Source organism: Pseudorasbora parva, chromosome 11, assembly GCF_024679245.1.
Source record: "Pseudorasbora parva isolate DD20220531a chromosome 11, ASM2467924v1, whole genome shotgun sequence".
Lineage (NCBI taxonomy): Eukaryota > Metazoa > Chordata > Actinopteri > Cypriniformes > Gobionidae > Pseudorasbora > Pseudorasbora parva.
This window is the reverse complement of record NC_090182.1, coordinates 15,497,288-15,516,993: the sequence shown is the minus strand read 5'-3', so window position 1 is coordinate 15,516,993 and position 19,706 is coordinate 15,497,288. Positions and strand designations below refer to the sequence as shown.

General features: G+C 38.2%; 1 protein-coding gene across 3 annotated transcripts in view; it reads right to left on the bottom strand.

Moving 5' to 3' along the window:
- LOC137092772 (A disintegrin and metalloproteinase with thrombospondin motifs 2-like) overlaps positions 1 to 19,706 on the bottom strand; it is a 262,031-nt gene that overhangs the window by 90,256 nt on the left and 152,069 nt on the right. For all 3 annotated transcript variants that reach the window (XM_067457208.1, XM_067457210.1, XM_067457211.1), the window contains one exon: positions 12,286 to 12,457. In XM_067457208.1, coding sequence (XP_067313309.1) covers positions 12,286 to 12,457 — 172 coding nt within the window. The remainder of the gene's footprint in view (positions 1 to 12,285; positions 12,458 to 19,706) is intronic.

The following is a 19,706-nucleotide window of genomic DNA, read 5'->3' as shown; positions in this document are numbered from 1 at the left end:
ACTAATCGCATACTATCTGAAAAACACCAGCCTATCAAAATACAGGAAGCTTAAGTTAAACATGTCTTTGTGAAATACTGACCCATTTCAAAACAAGGACCCTCTTTTAAAACCTACAATTAACATTCTTTTTGGTATCCAATACCCGATGTGATCAGATGAATTTTCCCTATATGCATAAATATGTTCTGTTATACAGGATTTTAGCAGCCCATACTCATCGTACTGCAAGAGCTCGGCGCACATGCTGCAAAAGGAGTTAAACAGCCAGTTCTGATAATCAATATGTCCCCTTTCCAGGTGTTACAAATCAATAGAAAGATGAAAGTAAGAAAGAGGCAGAGAGACAGAAATGGAGACACAGAGAGAGTGCATGAGGAAATTATAGAGTTTCAGTGAAGGAAGTGTTCCTATAACCAGCTGCTTCCTCCAGTGCTCAAATCCATTGGGTCTATCTCTGGGAATATATTGGGTGTGTTATTATTTTGTAATATTAGGCCTTTAAGAACAGATGTTCTGGAGTCAAGATCCCATAAAAAGACCACTAAAACCAGCTTTGGTGCTGCCCTGTAATCTGTCCAGTTCAAACAAATTCAGTGAACTACTTACAGAACATACAGATGGAAATAATTGTATACCATAGGTGTAGCTATGAATATAGCACTTATTCTACTAAAAGGTTCTCTATAGGGGTAAAAAAAGGGGGGGGGGGTCTATAATGTTTATACAATTTTAAAAAGTAGACAAAATTTGTTATTTAACCATCAACTGTTCACTAAAATGTGTGTGTGTGTGTGTGTGTGTGTGTGTGTGTGTGTGTGTGTGTGTGTGTGTGTGTGTGTGTGTGTGTGTGTGTGTGTGTGTGTGTGTGTGTGTGTGTGTGTGTGTGTGTGTGTGTGTGCGCCCTTGTTTATATTACATTGTGAGGACCAAATGTCCCCATAAGCATAGTAAAACTTGAAATTACCTACATTTTGGGAACCAGCCAGTGGTCTTCACTTTTCAAAATGCTTATAAATCATACAGGATGAGTTTTTTTTTGAAAAAGTAAAAATGCAGAATGTTTCCTGTGATGGGTAGGTTTATGGGGTAGGGACAGTGTAAGGGGATAGAAAATACGGTTTGTACGGAATAAAAACCATTACGCCCCCACAAAGATTGTGAACCAGACAGTGTGTGTGTGCGTGTGTGTGTGTGTGTGTGTGTGTGTGTGTGTGTGTGTGTGTGTGTGTGTGTGTGTGTGTGTGTGTATGTGTGTATGTGTGTGTGTGTGTGTGATTGTTATTCAGCACCACTCTCTTGTGTAAGAGAAATATCCATATTTAAAACTCTATAAACTAACATAACTAGCTACTGGCGGTCAGTTTTCTGATGGTTACATGCACTTTTAAGGACTTAAAAAATTACCCAAGTTCTTGCCTTGGAAGAGCCAGGACTTTTTTAATATAACTCTGAGTGTATTCGTCTGAAAGAAGAATGTCATGACTTGAGGGTGAGTAAATCACAGGGTAATTTTCATTTTTGGGTGAACTATCCCTTTCTCTGTTTTGAAAATGTAAATGTAAAAATGCAGAAGGTTTTCTATGTGTGTGTGTGTGTGTGTGTGTGTGTGTGTGTGTGTGTGTGTGTGTGTGTGTGTGTGTGTGTGTGTGTGTGTGTGTGTGTGTGTGTGTGTGTGTGTGTGTGTGTGTGTGTGTGTGTGTGTGTGTGTGTGTGTGTGTGTGTGGCCATAGATGGGGACGGTATAGTGATAGTCTGGGTGTAGCTAAGAAAGCATTCAAGTTACACAGCCTCTTCTTAAAGTTCCAACCAAAACATTTTTTGTTTTACTTGGATGCTTTACAAAGGCACTATGCGTGTCCTCACATTTCCTGTTCATAAAAAACTAACAGCTCTGCTGGCCTGAAATTGTATGTTTGTGAGTCCCTACAGACTGCTAAGGGAGACGCAGACAAACACAGAATGAAGACCAGATCGACAATAGGGTGACGTTTAACTGGTATTCAACAGGTGCAAGAGAGCTGATTGCTTAAAACAACCTTTTGTCATTCTGTGGTACAGCTTGGTAAGAACTTCTGGAAGTAAAACTCAAAATTATGTCATCATTTACATGTTATTCCAAACTACTGTGACTTTATTTTATGAGTGGAACACTAAAGGAAAAATGGTCTTACAACAACCAATGTCTCTCAAGATGGGATAGCTAGAAAAGCACATAAAAGCACTTTTTAAAACATTAAATTTCAAACAAATGCTTTGTGAAAGAACACGTCTGGCCAAAAAAAACGGCATACACAATCGCATACACAAAGTAGTACCATCCTAGTTATTGTGGAAGTGCTTTCTCACTGACTTCCTGTTAGATTTGCAGGATGCCATCTGTACATGTGTGACAGTCTACAACTATTATTTGAGTGAGATAGATAACATTTATACTGGAGTGTGTGTGAGTATGTGACCATTCCACACTAACCATCATTTATTAATGCTTAATACAGCAAATTCCACCACAACACTTTAAAATGATCAAGACGTAGAATAAAAGTGACAGACAGTACTAACCTCTTATTGACCCATCGGGTAAAACACTAAGGCTCAAACCAAAAAAAAAGCAATAATAGAAAACAGGGTTCTTTTCCTGTTTTCTTTCCTCACTTCTGTCCATTACGTGTGCGTTTCCCCCAAGACATGATGCAATAGGACTGGACAGTCACTGTGTAGGAGGCTGCTCTGTAGAACCAGGATTAAATGGTTGCTTATTTAACTTGCAGGTTTGCTTGCGGGGAAAAAAGCTTTCACAATGGGGGAAAGGCCAGTTACATTTATTTAGCAGAGGATTTGGTGTAGTGGTTTAGATTTAGGACTGGTAACCCAAAGGTTGCCAGTTCAGCTACAAGACACTAAAGTTATTCAGGAGGGATCAGTCCAGTAATAATCTAATGGTGTCGTTGTAAGGTGACATCACCTAAAAAACTGGACCTGTTTGTGGTGTAGCAATAAAAATTAATTACTTCATGTTTTAAAAATGAGATGATCATAATCAATTTTGCACTAGCGGTAGGTAGCTAAATAGATATTGGAATATTGCTATGAAGAGTAGCCTACCTAAAATCCATGTGACAGATTTAGTGTTTTTTTATTCTTTTTTTCTTTTCTTTTTTTAATGGAAATTGATTTTACATAATAAAACAGCATATGAAACAATGAACACAACTCGCCAAATATGACACATGAGATTCAGTGAGTCACTAATTTTTCCTGTTCATGTGGGTGGTGCACATCATCTGAGAAGGATTTGCCAATATGGACAGAATAACAATGTGACAATTAAGTGCTACTACACTAATTTGTTGGATGCTTCACTTGAAACCTACTTTTTTTCTCAGACAAACTCAACAAAACAGACCAGAAAAACAGACACTGTGTAAAATAAACCCTCTTGACAGCTGTCTACTTCTGGTCTACCAAATGAACCATCAAACGGTGACCCAAATAGAGTTCAACTTCACTGCAAGACAAGAAAAAAAAGAAACACAACCATTAAAAAACAAAGTGCAGAGTTATCCAGACAAACTGTATTTGCTTGGAGAACATCCTGAGGGTGAGGCAGCAGTTGAGGCAGGTGATGCATTGTGGGATACGCCTCATGGGGTTCCATCTGTCTGTGTATGCCTCAGTCCACTGACCAAAAGAATATTCTCTTGATAAAGAGGAAAACAAAGGGGACAAGAAATCCACTAGGAAACAGACTTACTATTATTGTGTGTGTGTGTGTGTGTGTGTGTGTGTGTGTGTGTGTGTGTGTGTGTGTGTGTGTGTGTGTGTGTGTGTGTGTGTTTGTGTGTGTGTGTGTGTAGATGTAACCAAACCATCTAGCCAATACAATCTTATAATGTAAAAGGTTTTCTAAATGTTGTAAAAAAAAAAATAGCATTTCACTAAATAAAAATAATCAATTAAACTGGATTACTTGTTTTGTTTTTTTATATTCATTTCAGAGTAATCAAATGTAATAGTTTTGGACAAAATTAAGAATGTTAACCTTATGAATGTGCCACGTGTTCCCCAGGTAAGCACACCTGGCCATACACATTATGTACAATAAAACAGGATTCATCAGAACAGGCCGCCTTCTTCCATTGTTTAGTGGTCCAGTTCTGATGCTCACTTGCCCAATGTTAGCACTTTCGGCGGTGGACAGTGGGCACTCAACTCATGACCTATGCGCAATAAACTGTGATGCACAGTGTATTCTGACACCTTTCTATCAGAACCAGCATTAACTTCTTGAGCAATTTGAGCTGCAGTAGCTCGTCTGTTTTATTGAACCACACGGATCTGCCTTCGCTTTCCACATGCATTGATGAGCCTTGGCCACCCATGACCCTGTCTCCGGTTCACCACTGTTCCTTCCTCGGACTACTTTTGATAGATTTTGACAACTGCAGATTGGGAACACTCCATGAAAGCTGCAGTTTTGGAGATGCTCTGACCCAGTAGTCCATAATATGGCCCATGTCAAACTCGCTCAAATCCTTACGCTTTCTCAGTTTTCCTGCTCACATCTAGCCTGGTTTTACCAGACTCTCGTACATTTCATTTGTACATAGAGTCTGGCCACTCTCCATTGACAAGGGTTTATTTCCACAAAGGTGGGCACCCTGTTGAGGTTTAAAACTATTGGATCTGCCCTGAGCCACTCTGGATCTAACCAATCGCTAACGTTTGGTCGTGATGTATGTCATGCGCCCTTCGCCTGTTTCACTCATGGAAATCCGACAAAATAAAAGTGCACATGTGCAGCCCACCTCAGTAATAAAACTATAGGATAAAACCTAAAACTCGTGCATTCGGATTGTGATTTATTCACGCCACGGTGGAGAGGAGAGTTTTGTGATCGGGAACATGGTGCTCACGTGGTCCGTAACATCATTGTATGCTGTAAATAAAATCGCATATGCTTGGTATGATAATAAATGCTGCTATAAATAACGGACCAATTCAAATGTTTAAGTGCTTTTATTTTAATTTGTTTGAGCGGTGATGAAATATATTGCTCTTCACAACCTTGCATTTGTCAAAAGCAGTACGTAACTCGGCCGGGGATTTTTAATTTAATCTAAGGTGGTGAGAGACGGACGGCAATGAAATAACTGACCAGTCCCTGTAACTTAAATGATGGCAATACCTTCCGACCCCTCGAAAAACAGTTACCGTCCAAATAGCTTCAGCCAACTCCTTCATCACTAACGGCCGTTTCACACATACTCCTTCTGCAGTGCGTGTGCGGTGCGTGTTGCGTTGCGTATGCGTTGCAGGAGCCCCACACGCTGTAGTGCTTTCACATATGCTGCGTTTGCAGTCCGCAACTGATCCGCTGTTGCATACCACAAACACAGCATTTATTCATTATTTTTTATTTAAAATCCAAATATTTTTACTGAACAAGCCTCGTCAGAATTCCAATTCTCTTTGTTTACTCTTTAATAGAAGTCAGGTTATGTAGCCTATTGAAACAACATTTTATTAAATTCATTTATTCATATTTATATAGCCTACTTAAGATTTAGCTCACACAAGTGGCAAAACATTTAAACATAGGTTATAGCCTTAAATCACAAACATTTTAAATTAGAAACTTACAATAGTCTATTCAAAAACAGCCGACTCTCGTCTTTTCTTTCATTTTTACACCCTTTTAAAAGAAATCCTGCAGGTCAAAAATAACTTTGCTTTTCACCTCCGAGAAAGTGCGAGTGCTATCCATTATGGCACATTTTTTTACTTAAATGCCAGGTAAGTTGTCGTTTTGTTGCTTTACTTGAGAAAAAAAGCCATGTGTTGACTTTGAAACAAGAGTATATTTTAAATGATATGCATCTGTGGTAAAATTACTAGATTTTCGCGTCAGTGCATGTTTATTTTAATGCGAACGATGTTCTATCACCTTAATGCAGCAGCGCAGCACAGCAGAAAATAGACTCTGTACGGAAACGATCCGTGCACTGCTGCAGACGCAACGCACCTGGGACGGACTGACGGACCGCATCTGCGTGCAGTGTGAAAGTTGTCATCCGTTAACATGGGTACTGAGAAAAATACGCACAGCACACGCACTGCAGTGCAGACGGAGTATGTGTGAAATGGGCGAAACGAAGCAATCTGGAAAATCAAACTTTTCCGGAATTTACCCTGTTGGAGGGCCACCAACAAACCCCAGCAAAGACTGTTATTGCTCCGGCTTTAACTTCTGGATATTCGGCAGCGGTGCCACAATGCAATGAATGGTTTAGTTTGCATCTTTCTCCACCGCCAATACTGAACTACATCTCAAACTAGCGCACAACATCAACGTCATCGTTCTCAGCCACTCCCTCTGTTCACTGATTGGACCGGCAAAAATTTGTTCGGAGAAAACCTAAGACTACACAGCAGTCCCAGACGTAGTACTGAAGAAAAATGAAAATTGAGCGGAAGTACGTATGAGGGCAGAGCCAGGCTAGCTCACATCAACTTTGAGGACAAAATGTTCACTTGCTGCCTTATATATTTAATCCACGTTGAAGAGATAATCATTGCTATTTAATTCACCTGTCTGTGGTCATTATGTTATGCCTGATCAGTGTGTGTGTGTGTGTGTGTGTGTGTGTGTGTGTGTGTGTGTGTGTGTGTGTGTGTGTGTGTGTGTGCGCGTGTCCGTGTGTGTGAAATCAATGTTAAGTGGTCTCTTAAATTTTTTCAGAGCTATTCATAATTTTTATTTAGTATTTATTTAATAAAAAAACTTTAAATCAAACTTCTGTATATATATATATATATATATATATATATATATATATATATATATATATATATATATAGTAAGAATTCTATTGTCTAGAACTTCATCTTTTGTCTTCTGAAAAACATTTTCAAGTTTGATTTTGAGTATTTTTAGTTATTTTATTAAATAAATACTAAATAAAAATTCGCCCAGCCCAGCTATAAATCACCATAATGTTTATGTTCAACCATGGTAAACATTCAATCCTAAAAAACAATTCAACTTCCTAGTTCACCTCAAGAACAACCATTAATCTGCTCCAACAGTGTTGTTAATCGATGGTGCTATAGTACTTGGTATGAATTCTGAGAAGGTGAAATGTAGCATAGCAGGAACATAACTCAGTTATGTTGTCTTTGCGTCACATGACCGTCTGGCCATGAAAAACTCTGCTTTTCACAGCAGAGTGCAGCACGACCACCTCCCAAGCGTCGCTTCCCACGCCATCCAGACTCACCCTAGCATTTCAGAGGCGCACACTTCAGCTCACCAAGCAACAGGGAGACTACTTTGTGCATGTGTACAGAGATGCATGCATGTAAATGCATACAACAGGGTTTGTCAATATGGATTATATTATTATTGGAGGGTGTTACGCAGAAAGAGAAGCATACACACATACACATCATAAAGCATATAATAAAAATCATCTGCGAAGCAGGTGTCACTGACAAAGCACTAAACACTAAAATACGCTTTGCTAAGATCTGCTGCTTTCCAGATCCTTCTGCCACGCATTCTTATGGAAACTAATTTTTCCTCCCCACAGCTGCTTTTATTCCTTTATTATTGGCGGCTGTGGTGTCAGACACAAGCGCTCAGAATAGACCTTCATAATCCCCCATATTCACCGCACACTCCAGGACCCGTTCAATGCACAGCTACACAATGCAGCACCGACTGAAAGTTATGATGCCTCTCATACCAAAGCACTTATGCATCAATGCCTCTAGTGCTAAAGGTCACAATTGATTGACCTTTAGGTGATCAATTGAACATTAAACGTGAAGTGACACGTTTTGCTCCCCAAAACGTCATAAAAGCAGAGCGTTTGTTGTACTTTGAGTCACCAGATCTGGCTTTTTTTACCGTTGTTTTTTTTTTTTTTGTTTCTTTGTTTTTTTGCAATTGGCACATTGCTGCTCTGGCTCTACAACTGGGAATGTTTTGCAAATTTTGGTTGGATGACAGTGCATCACTTTCACAAACTCACTCAATGAATTTACCGTGTCAGTTTGATACTTTAGCATGTTTTAGGCAAATTAAAACATGCTTTAGTTTTACATTGTGAACCTGGCTTGATATAGGAAGATCACATTATCCTCCTCTTATTGTCAAAGACACAATATTTCTAATTTCTGTCAATTGCTGAAATAGCTAATCACTAATATCTCTTTCAAATGGAGAAACACACAGCATAATTCACAGAATTATGTTGCCGAGGACAAACCACAAAACCTTTCTAAGCAACAGGCAAACAAATTAAATCAACACAAAGGCAAACTATTCATTGAGTGTGTCTGTTCACATATCCAAGGCCATTAAGCAATTATGAAAGACTATGAGACTATGAGCTCCTAGATACAGAGATCTGTGAATATTTGAATGTATGTTTCTTTTGAGGGAATTCATGCATTGATGTGCAGTACAGTTTAACAAACTGCTAATGGTAGACAAGGGTCCACAGCACATGATTCATGCCATCCTACAACCAGTTTCAGATTTTTCCATTTAAATATGAAATGTGACTATTGTTTATATGATCAATCAAAATCATATAATCAATTATATGATTATCTATTAAGACACAAATTTGATCAGATATTGGAATAATGACAGCAATACGGTGACTAAATTAAAGGTAAAATGGGCTGAAAATTATTAAAAGAAGAATGACAGTGAATATTCATTTTATTTTTGGGGGTGAAAAAATTACATTGCACGCACGGGCACACACACACACACACACACACACACACACACACAATAGTGCTAAAAGTAAAATGTTTATTTTTTGTAATAAAAAAGATGATATTTAAACTAATGAAATACTAATGAATTCATACTGTATATTATGAAAAATAACAAAATAAACAACATTTTTCCCATAATTAACCAAGAAATAAGGGCTAGACAATTATTATTTAAAAAAAATCATTTTAAATAAATGGAATGTTATATGCTTCTGTATTCATTACATAATTATGTAATCTTTTCATCACATAATCTGAAATATTATGTATCTGTCCTTTTTAATTTACTACTGTATTTATTTACAGCTACTGTAAACAGGTTGTTGCAAAGAACCAATATTCAGTTGCATAATTGAGTATTTGCACGTGAATGTGCTATTGCAGTTATTTTTTCCCCATATGGCTGACAAGAAATGAAACCAAATGTTGTTGTTTTTTTGTAAATCATGCTAAAACTCACTGGCTGTGCATGTTGTTTTCCGGCTGAAATGAAGCATCACTTTTATCTATTTTTCAACAAAACAAAAAACTATATATGTTCACAGACATAAATCCTATATTTAAAAGCTGTATTGAAGGTGCAAATTGTAATATACAGTGGGTACGGAAAGTATTCAGACCCCCTTCCATTTTTCACTCTTTGTTATATTGCCATTTGCTAAAATCATTTAAGTTATTTTTTTCTCATTAATGTACACACAGCACCCCATATTGACAGAAAAACTGAATTCTATATTGGGCTCATCAGACCAGATAACCTTATCTCTCACCATTTTGGAGTCCTTCAGGTGTTTTTTAGCAAAATATCATATGTCTTGCACTGAGGAGAAGCTTCCGTCAGGCCACTCTGGTGCTCTTAGGAACCTTAAGTGCAACAGAAATCTTTTTGTAACCTTGGCCAGATCTGTGTCTTGCCATAATTTTGTCTCTGAGCTCTTCAGGCAGTTCCTTTGACCTCATGATTCTCATTTGCTCTGACATGCACTGTGAGCTGTAAGGTCTTATATAGACAGGTGTGTGGCTTTCCTAATCATGTCCAATCAGTATAATCTAAGAAAAGCAGTAAAACACAGCTGGACTCAAATGAAGGTGTAGAACCATCTCAAGGATGATCAGAATAAATGGACAGCACCTGAGTTAAATATATAAGTGTCACAGCAAAGGGTTTTAGTTTTTCTTTTTAAACAAATCTGCAAAAATGTCAAAAATTCTGTGTTTTTCTGTCAATATGGGGTGCTGTGTGTACATTAATGAGAAAAAAAAGGAACTTAAATGATTTTAGCAAATGGCTGCAATCTAAAAAGAAGTGAACAAATTAAGCAGGTCTGAATACTTCCCGTACCCACTGTATATCTCATATGAATGCATTTGCAAATTTTTCAGTAAACATCCTAAAAAAAGCAAACATTTAAAGGGCCAATAGTCACTAACTGCCGAGGGCTTTAAACAACAGATGTATTGACAATCAGCATGGATTGAAAGCATGCTATTAACACATTTTAAGCGGAGGAAAATACCGCTGAAACTTGACTAAGCCTTGTGCACGCAGAGAGCAATTGGAGAAAGGCTTAGAATTGATTTTCTACCTCCTGAATAGGTACATGACCAAATAGTGCTAACAACATCTCCTCTAGAAGAGCTGCTTGGCAGAGCTGCAAAATGTCACTTGCAAGCATTCAATAGACAGCATGGTTAAATGCTCAAAAGCTAACTAAATCTCAGATTTGCATTTAAGAACAAGAAGAAAGACTTTTTAATCAAGCCTTTTTATATATATATATATATATATATATATATATATATATATATATATATATATATATATATATATATATATATATATATATATATATATATATATATATAATATCACTCACCTAAAGGATTATTATATATATATATATATATATATATATATAATATCACTCACCTAAAGGATTATTAGGAACACCTGTTCAATTTCTCATAAATGCAATTACTAATCAACCAATTACATGGCAGTTGCTTCAATGCATTTAGGGGTGTGGTCCTGGTCAAGACAAAATCCTGAACTCCAAACTGAATGTCAGAATAGGGAAGACAAAGTTTTACAAAGGTTTACAAAGAATGGTGTGAAAAGGGAAAAACAAATGCCTTGTTGATGCTAGAGGTCAGAGGAGAATGGGCTGACTGATTCAAGCTGATAGAAGAGCAACTTTGACTGAACCACTCGTTAAAACCGAGGTATGCAGCAAAACATTTGTGAAGCCACAACACGCACAACCTTGAGGCGGATGGGCTACAACAGCAGAAGACCCCACCAGGTACCACTCATCTCCACTACAAATAGGACAATGAGGCTACAATTTGTACGAGCTAACCAAAATTGGACAGTTGAAGACTGGAAATATGTTACCTGGTCTGATGAGTCTCAATTTCTGTTGAGACATTCAGATGGTAGAGTCAGATGTTGGTTAAAACAGAATGATAACATGGATCCATCATGCCTTGTTACCACTGTGTAGGCTGGTGGTGGTGGCGTAATGGTGTGGGGATGTTTTGGCACACTTTAGGCCCCTTAGTGCCAATTTGGCATTGTTTAAATGCCACGGCCTATCTGAGCATTGTTTCTGACCATGTCCATCCCTTTATGACCACCATGAACCCAACCTCTGATGGCTACTTCCAGGAGGATAATGCACCATATCACAAAGCTCAGATCATTTCAAATTGGTTTCTTGAATACGACAAGGAGTTCACTGTACTAAAATGGCCCCCACAGTCACCAGATCTCAACCCAATAGAGCATCTTTGGGATGTGGTGGAACGGGAGCTTCGTGTACTGGATGTGCATCCCACAAATCTCCATCAACTGCAAGATGCTATCCTATCAATATGGGCCAACATTTCTAAAGAAGCACTTTGTTAAATCAATGCCACGTAGAATTAAGGCAGTTCTGCAGATGAAAGAGGGTCAAACACAGTATTATTATGGTGTTCCTAATAATCAGTTAGGTGAGTATATATATATATATAAACAAAATAATAAAATGTGCTGATGTATTAGTAAGTCGTGGGAACAAAATGTCAATTCATGGCCAAGATATACTTTTTTTTCTCTGTTTGTCATGTGCAGGGTTCGTAAAAAATATTTTTCTAAAAAAATGAATATGCTGTATACAAAAGATGGTCATTTAAAAAAAAAAAATGTATTTCCCTACCCTGAAGATGTAACTTCAAAATTTAAAAAGAAAACTGCTAACAGTATCTTTCACTCATTAAAGTATTCAGAGATCATCCACATTTCTATTTAAAATACCTCACTTAGGAAAAAAACACTCCTTCTTCAACGTTGTAGTTCATTACATGCAATAAGATACGTAACGTTGGACTAAGCTGAGCAACAAGTGGACGATGATCCAAACCGTAAAACCCAATATAACCCAAGGCCTTTTTTGACTCTTTGCATGTCTACCACATAACACCAGAAGGGAAAAGCTGTTGACTAACCTCTTGAGTGAAAGTCTGCAGCTAGTGAGCTAACAGGAGGCTTCTTCACAGCGGCGGAACGGTACACAATGTGAGAACGGCCACCGTCCTCTTCCTCCTGCTCTATCACATGATGTCCCGTTTCCACTGGCTCAATGAAAAACTCCTCCTGCTCAGTTCTGATCATTCCCGCCTGTGAGAAGAAGAAAAAAAACAGCATAAATACAGTGTGCCAAACCTTTACAATCCTTACAATACCATAATACACTATATTGCCAAAAGTATTAGGATACTCCTCCAAATCACTGCATTCAGTTGTTCCAATCACTTCCATGGCCACTGGTGTATAAAATCAAGCGCCTATGCATGCAGACTTCTTCTACAAACATTTGTGAAAGAACGGGTCACTCTCAGGAGCTCAGGAGTTAATTCAAGCGTGGTACTATGATAAGTTGAAACCTGTGCAGTAAGTCTATTGGTAAAATTTCCTTGCTACTAAATATATTATGGTCAACACTTGGTGGTATTATAACAAAATGGAAGCAATTGGGAACAACAGCAACTTAGCCACGAAGTGATAGGCCACGCAAAATAACACATAAGGCGCACAGCACGCAGAAGTCACTTTCTGAAGCATCAATAGCTACAGACCTCCAAACTTTGTGGTATAAACCCTATATGTGTACAGTTTCATCCATAAGAGCTGCTGTATAAATAGGGCTCAACCAAAAAATATATAATCATCTGATTTACCAGGTTTGGTATCAGGCTTTTGATCAAAAGGCTACATGTATTTGATAAAATAAATATATTGTAAAAACGGCTATCTGTGAAATATTATTACCATTTAAAATAACTGTTTTCTATTTTAATATATTTTTTAAACAGGTCATGTCCAAAAGGGAATAAGTTACACTTAGTGAAATTATTAGGCCACTTTGTTCTTCTATGTGTTAAATCTTGATTCTTTTCAATTTTACGCCACAATTTACATTTTAGCACCTTCTTATTCGTAATAGGGCCCCCTGCACAATTCAGAACCATCCTCCGGGCAAACTTTAACACATAGAGTTGAAAACCTCTTTCCAGCTTTCAGACTTGAAAAGGTTTAGTGTACCCTTAGGCCCCGTTTCACCTGCTTTGAGACACATTACTCCCACTGATATCCACCCTAAGTCAGTCAAATCTCAATTTTACTTCCACACCTGATTTAGGATCATTTCTTCTAACACCAGCTGCATCTTAAACACAAGGACATTTATAACAGGAGTGGCTTTGAATCAGCAGTGGCAGATATGAGGTAGAAACTGGATTTCAGGAGCACCCCAGAGAGTGATACGCTACAATGATTCCCAGAAGAGACGGATCATCTGTCTCTTCTTGTGGCTGGAGTACTGTTGCAGATGTGTGTGGTGTGAACCACGGCATAGATTTGGCTGACGCTTGCAGCCCCCTGCCATTAAAATGTAAGACTTTTTACTTCTTTCATACTTTTTCAAGTATGATACTTTTTGACATCTAGATGATTTTATTTTTATATATAAAGATGTCAATTTTAGTGACCAGTGGGCATAAATCTCAGCAAACATAGTTTTTTCAGATATTCAGAGGTACATTAACAAGTCAACACAAGTCATCTAAAGCTCTTCCTAGTTGTCCACTTCTATGCCATTTAGATTTTAAAAAATAAAACAGTTAAAACAAAATTATTATTCTTATTTATTTATTTTATTATTTTTTATGAAATAATTATTTTCATTATGGTTTAGTCAGGTATTTGCACTGTGCGGAAAACTGAAGCTAGTGACGGCACTTTACAGTATTGAAAATGAAAAAAATGCATATAAATAATGGAGGAGGTAACAAAATGAAATGATGCTACAGGAAGAGTACATGACCCGAGTTATCTAAAACATAAGAATTCATATAAAGTGTGTTAAACTTCATATAGGCATCACATGAACTGAACATGAAAGAGTGTTGCCAGGTTTTGCTAGAGAAATAACTAACCAGGACTAAAAAACAACAACCCCAAACTGGATCCCCTATGCACCCATTTGAAAGAGATTTTGTTAGTTTTCTATAAGGATTTAGCCAGCTACTCACTGTAATTAGACATGTGTGACAATTCTCCCTATACCATCACAAAACACAGGTCGTAATCCCTTGGTAGCTAATTGGTCAGTGTGTGAAAACCATCCAAGCATCAGTGGCTTAGGATAAGTGCATGCCAGCTGTAGCTTTTACACGGGTCACTGCAAATGACGGTTTCTTGACATGATTCACACCGAAAGGAGACTGAGGAGGGAGCCATCACCGCCCAAGCTGAGCACAGTTGGAGTTTACAGTGCAAAAACATACTAAAAGATCCATATGTCAATCTGAGTTATGTAAGCCATCGCAGAAGGGCATCTACCCTGAATGACCCTTCTGTTTGGTCAAAGGGAGAAGAGGAGAAGGAGGAAAAGGAAAGGGAGAGGAAGGAAAAGTGAAAGATAGAAGTAGGAAGGCCAGAGGGCAAGATGTATCCTGTCAGAAGGGTGAAAGAGTAGCACCTGATGCTAGTGACAGGAGAGTGAAAGATAAAAATGTCAAGTGGAGGTGCTAACACACAGTGTCAGGTAATCTTTCTCTCTCTCTCACTAGCTCCTGCACTCTCTAGCTCTTTGCTCCAAAACAAGCGTTCGGAAAATTGCCAGTCACTCTCCTTAATTCCATCTGTCTGTTTAGACAACGGGTAATTACCAGTCCTGCTGACTGCATCTATACAGCATCCATAAGGGAAATCTCACATCACACACACATATGAGCATAAATTCATGCCCCAGGCATGCTCTGCATGCACGCTGTCATTGTTTGTCCTCTCACGTTGGCATCTTAGACAGGAATGGCTGATCTGGTGGTGAGCATGCACTGAAAATAATATGATCATTTTAGTGTTGTATGAGTTTTTGTGCATAAATCCACTGCATAAAATGAGTTGTGAAAGGTGTGTGGTTGCCATCAACAACAAAAAATGAAACCTACATTTATATTATATTATAAAATGTTAAATATTATACATTTACTATATTAACATATATTAATTAAATATGTTTAACATAATCTATTTGAATATGCATTGACAGTCATAATAACAGTCATGTCATTCATTAAAATGTTATGTGTATGAAAGAAGTGTCCTTTGCTCACCTAGGCTGCATTTATTTGAGCAAAATTACAGTAATACAAGTAATATTGCAAATTGTTGTTACAGTGCCTTCCTCATATTGCAAAAAAGTAATGTATTCCTTTGATTGCAAGGCAGAATTTTCAGCAGTCATTACTCCAGTCTTCAGTGTCACATGATCCTTTGAAAATTACAAATTATTTTAATATGCTGATTTAGTGTTCACTTATTAGAAACTTTTATTTGTGCTTAACTATTAATAATGGTTCTTATCAATGTTGAAAATAATTTTTGGTGCTTAATATTTTTGTGGAAATTGTGATAATTTGTGTGCAGGCTTGTATGATGAATACATTCATTTATTTGAAAAATAAATCATACTTCTAACTTAACCCAAACTTTTAAGTGGTTTCTACAAAATTGTTAAGCAACAAACATTCCATTTTTTCCACTGGTAATTGTGGCAAGTATAGGGCGTGGCCAAGAGCCGTGGGAACGGAGCGAGGCCGTGGAGTGAGTGCTAATGAGCTTGGGTCAGATGTGGCCGCTTGAGCGAGCGATTTGAAGAGCAGATGGGACAGAGAGCCTGCTGCTGTGCTCCTGGGTCGAGGAGGAGTGACTGCCATCTGAGAGGGAGCGGAGGACTCGCTCCCGTTCGCCGTGGGCTGGAGCCTACTGCTGTCCTCCATGATGGGGGAGGAGCAGGGAACGGGGGACTTGCTTCTGGAGGAGCCATCGGCGTCCAAGAGGTGGAGGAGGTTCGAGCAATCCACCGAGGAGCGTCTAGTACCATCGCATGGCATTACGAGTGAAATCTCTCAGCTGGCTGAGGACCGAGCAGCAGTGTGTCCAAGGAACTGGACAAAGAATTTGTTTTATGTTTCCATCTCTTTCTCTCTTGCCTCATCTGTCCTTACCCCCAGGTGTTGCGGTCACCATGACTGGACCCCCAGGGGGGAGAAGAGCAGAGTCTTGTAAAAAAAAAACGGGCCTGTGAGTGGCAAGCAGGATGGGGCAGAGGGCTGTGAGAACAGGACAAGGCCTTGAGTTTCTCACAGAGGAGCTTCGCCAGCATAAAAACTGAGGAGCGACAACAGTGAAGAACGAGAAAGGACCAAGCCTCGACATTTAAGTTATGTTTTTTTTATATGTGTGTATGTGTTTACTTTCATTTTTTTTGTTTGTTTATTTTTGAATGAAATAGCCTGTTGTTAAATGTTCATCGGTTCCTGCCTCCTTCTTCCCTGATCCTTTAACTGTTACAGTTTATTATTATTAAAGTTATGTTGATCGTTTGCCATTTCCTGCCTCCTTTTTCCTGAGCCTTGAACATAGTTACAATAATAATAAGAAATGTTCCTTGAACTGCAAATCAGCATATGTAAAGATTCCAGAGGGAACATGGAGGCAACATATGCAAACAATTATGGTCCTGCACTGTCAGTCCTGTGAGTTATTACTGAGGCTTCTGTGCCAGGTATAATGAAGGCCTACGGATGGACTGACTGTGATGTACTGTACTTAAATTTTAAAATCAAGTTTTGATATGCCTATTTAGAAACAGGTGATGTAGCTCACAAAACCTGTCAAAGTTCAGAGAGACAAACTGTTGATCAAAAAGAGTTCCAAAGAGATACCAGTTCTGGAATTCAGCAACATTTCTGAGAAATTCTGAGAGAAGCGTAGTGTCTCTTTTTGTGTGTCTCTCTCAATTCATCCCTTCATCTCTAGGCCTTGCTGATGGATCTACACTGTGGCTCCTGCTCTGGAATACCAAACAGAGGAAGTGCAGAGCGCACACTGTGAGGGAGGAAAGATGACGCGAGGGACTCTGAGACATGGACGTATCGATCGTCGAAAAGAGAGGCAAGGAAGGGAGAGGGGACTGGACAAGTCTGTGCTGTCCCTTCAACTCTCAGCGGAGATGCTGAATAAAGCATCATAGGCCTGCTGGAGCCGAAAGAACACTGTGTTCACTTCCAAGACGGGATTTAGCAGACGAAGACAGAGCGGGCAGGTAGAAAAAGACCATGGGCTAAAATGGCTGCTCGTCTTGGGTCGCCTCTGTTTGCTCACTTATTCAAGTTCAGTGGATGAGTGCAAAGCAATTTAGAAGAAAGCCAAAGAGGTCTGTCAGGATAGATAGGTATAGCCAAATCCTAGAAGGTAAAGACAGGCTTTTAGTTGGTTGATGACTGATACTAGAAAAAAAAAATGCGTGCTTACATCGCAAGGCCAGTGATCAGCTGTGTTGTTCAAGGAGAGATTATTGCCCTGCTTAAAATCAGGCATCAGCCCTTTCTTATTGCAACTGTGAGATCCAAATAATGTACGAATAGAAAGACACTAGATTAAATAATTACTGGAGACGCAAGACAGCAAGTTCCATTTGAATAAAACAAAAGAGCACATCCATTGTGATAGTGCTGGGCGGTATACCGGTTCATACCGAATGCCGGTATTTATTTTTGTTATGATATGAAATTTAATAATACCGCAATAACAAGGCGTAGCGTGACACTGTTTATAGAGGGGTCCCTTTTCACTGTTGCACTGTTGTGAGAGCACAGCTGAGATCTTAAGGCTGAATCCGAAATCGCCCACTGAAGCATCATTCACTATTCCCTCCTATGTTATCCACTAACATAGTTCACTTGAATGAGTGAATGAAAAAGAGTGCGTGAAGTCGGACAGCCATTGTGTGTACATCAGCTGTTCACACTTATTGCAATGTAATGTGACACTTAATGAGTGCACTCAACAAAGTCCACTACGGTTTCAGATACTACGCCAAATGAAAAAAATCGATTCACCAATTCTGAATCGTTTTTCATATTAATTTCTAAAGATCGATCCGTAACTCAGAGGATCGATTTAATAATAGGCCTACATTTTCCCCGTGAATTTTAATTTGCCGCGTCATTCACGCATATGCGCGAGGTGGAAGGAAGGACATTAAAACAACCAACATGGCAGCTTTGAAAACTCCAGAACCGCCGCGGACAGAGAATACTAGAGTAGGTAAACATCTTATATATTAAGAGGACTAGCATGTGTGTGTGTGTGTATATATATATATATATATATATATATATATATATATATATATATATATATATAATGAAATACGGTGTATTAATAGGCCAGTGGGGAACTGGCACCCTGACTGAGTCTGGTTTCTCCCATGGTTTATTTTTCTCCATCATACCCTGATGGAGTTTTGGTTCTTTGTCACTGTCGCCTTTGGCTTGGCTTGCTCAGTTAAGAACACTAAAATTATGATCAAAGTTATTCAACTAAATATACAAATAAAATGTATGATAAAATAAAATAAGCTGATAACATCACTATTTTCTCCAGAACAACTGTACAGCCAAATCTAAATTTGTTGCAATAGTGTCCTGTTTGACACTGTGAAGCTGCTTTGACACAATCGTGATTGTAAAAGCTCTATATAAATAAAATGGATTGATTGATTGATATACATACATACACACACACACCCTAGCCCTCTTAATATATCAGATATATAATAATATATAATAGAAACTATAGAAAATTATATAAATATAATATATATATATATATATATATATATATATATATATATATTTTTTTTTTTTTTTTTTTTTTTTTTTTAACATAGATCTTAGGCCCTACTGACACTGAGGCACTTACCCTGTCCTGCTACCATACCCTACCTTTCCTAACCAACTGCTGCTAGTGTAACTTTAATACAAGTATTGTATTGTATCCAGCTGTCATACAATGACATTTCGCAGAAAGCAAAGTGAAAATGTCTTTATATCACCAAATCTAATGCTGCAAACTTGTGAAAAATATCCTGAGCAATTTGTGCAAATATAGTACAGTATGCAGTAAGCAATCTAAGTTTGTGCCATGAACTGTTATTAGATAAATAGCTGTTGTCCACAGCACAACAGCTGCTCACTTGATGCCTTATTTGATAGAACATGTTTCATCTTAATGAAATAGGCAGTTAGCATTTGCACAAGGTATAAAATCTTTTTTGAAAGATGTAACCGAATGGTTTCCATGGCACCACCTATGTATTTCAAGGTGAGCAGCACCTAAAAAAAGACTAACTGTGACTTTGAGCAGTGGGGAGGCTGCCAGTTAGTGGCACATCACTATGACACATTAGATAAGACAACTTTCTGAATCACAAAGAAAAATACTGAAAAAATGAGAGGGGACACAATCCAGAGCATATTGCACCTTTTACTTTGCAATCTCAGAAATGACTAAAAAC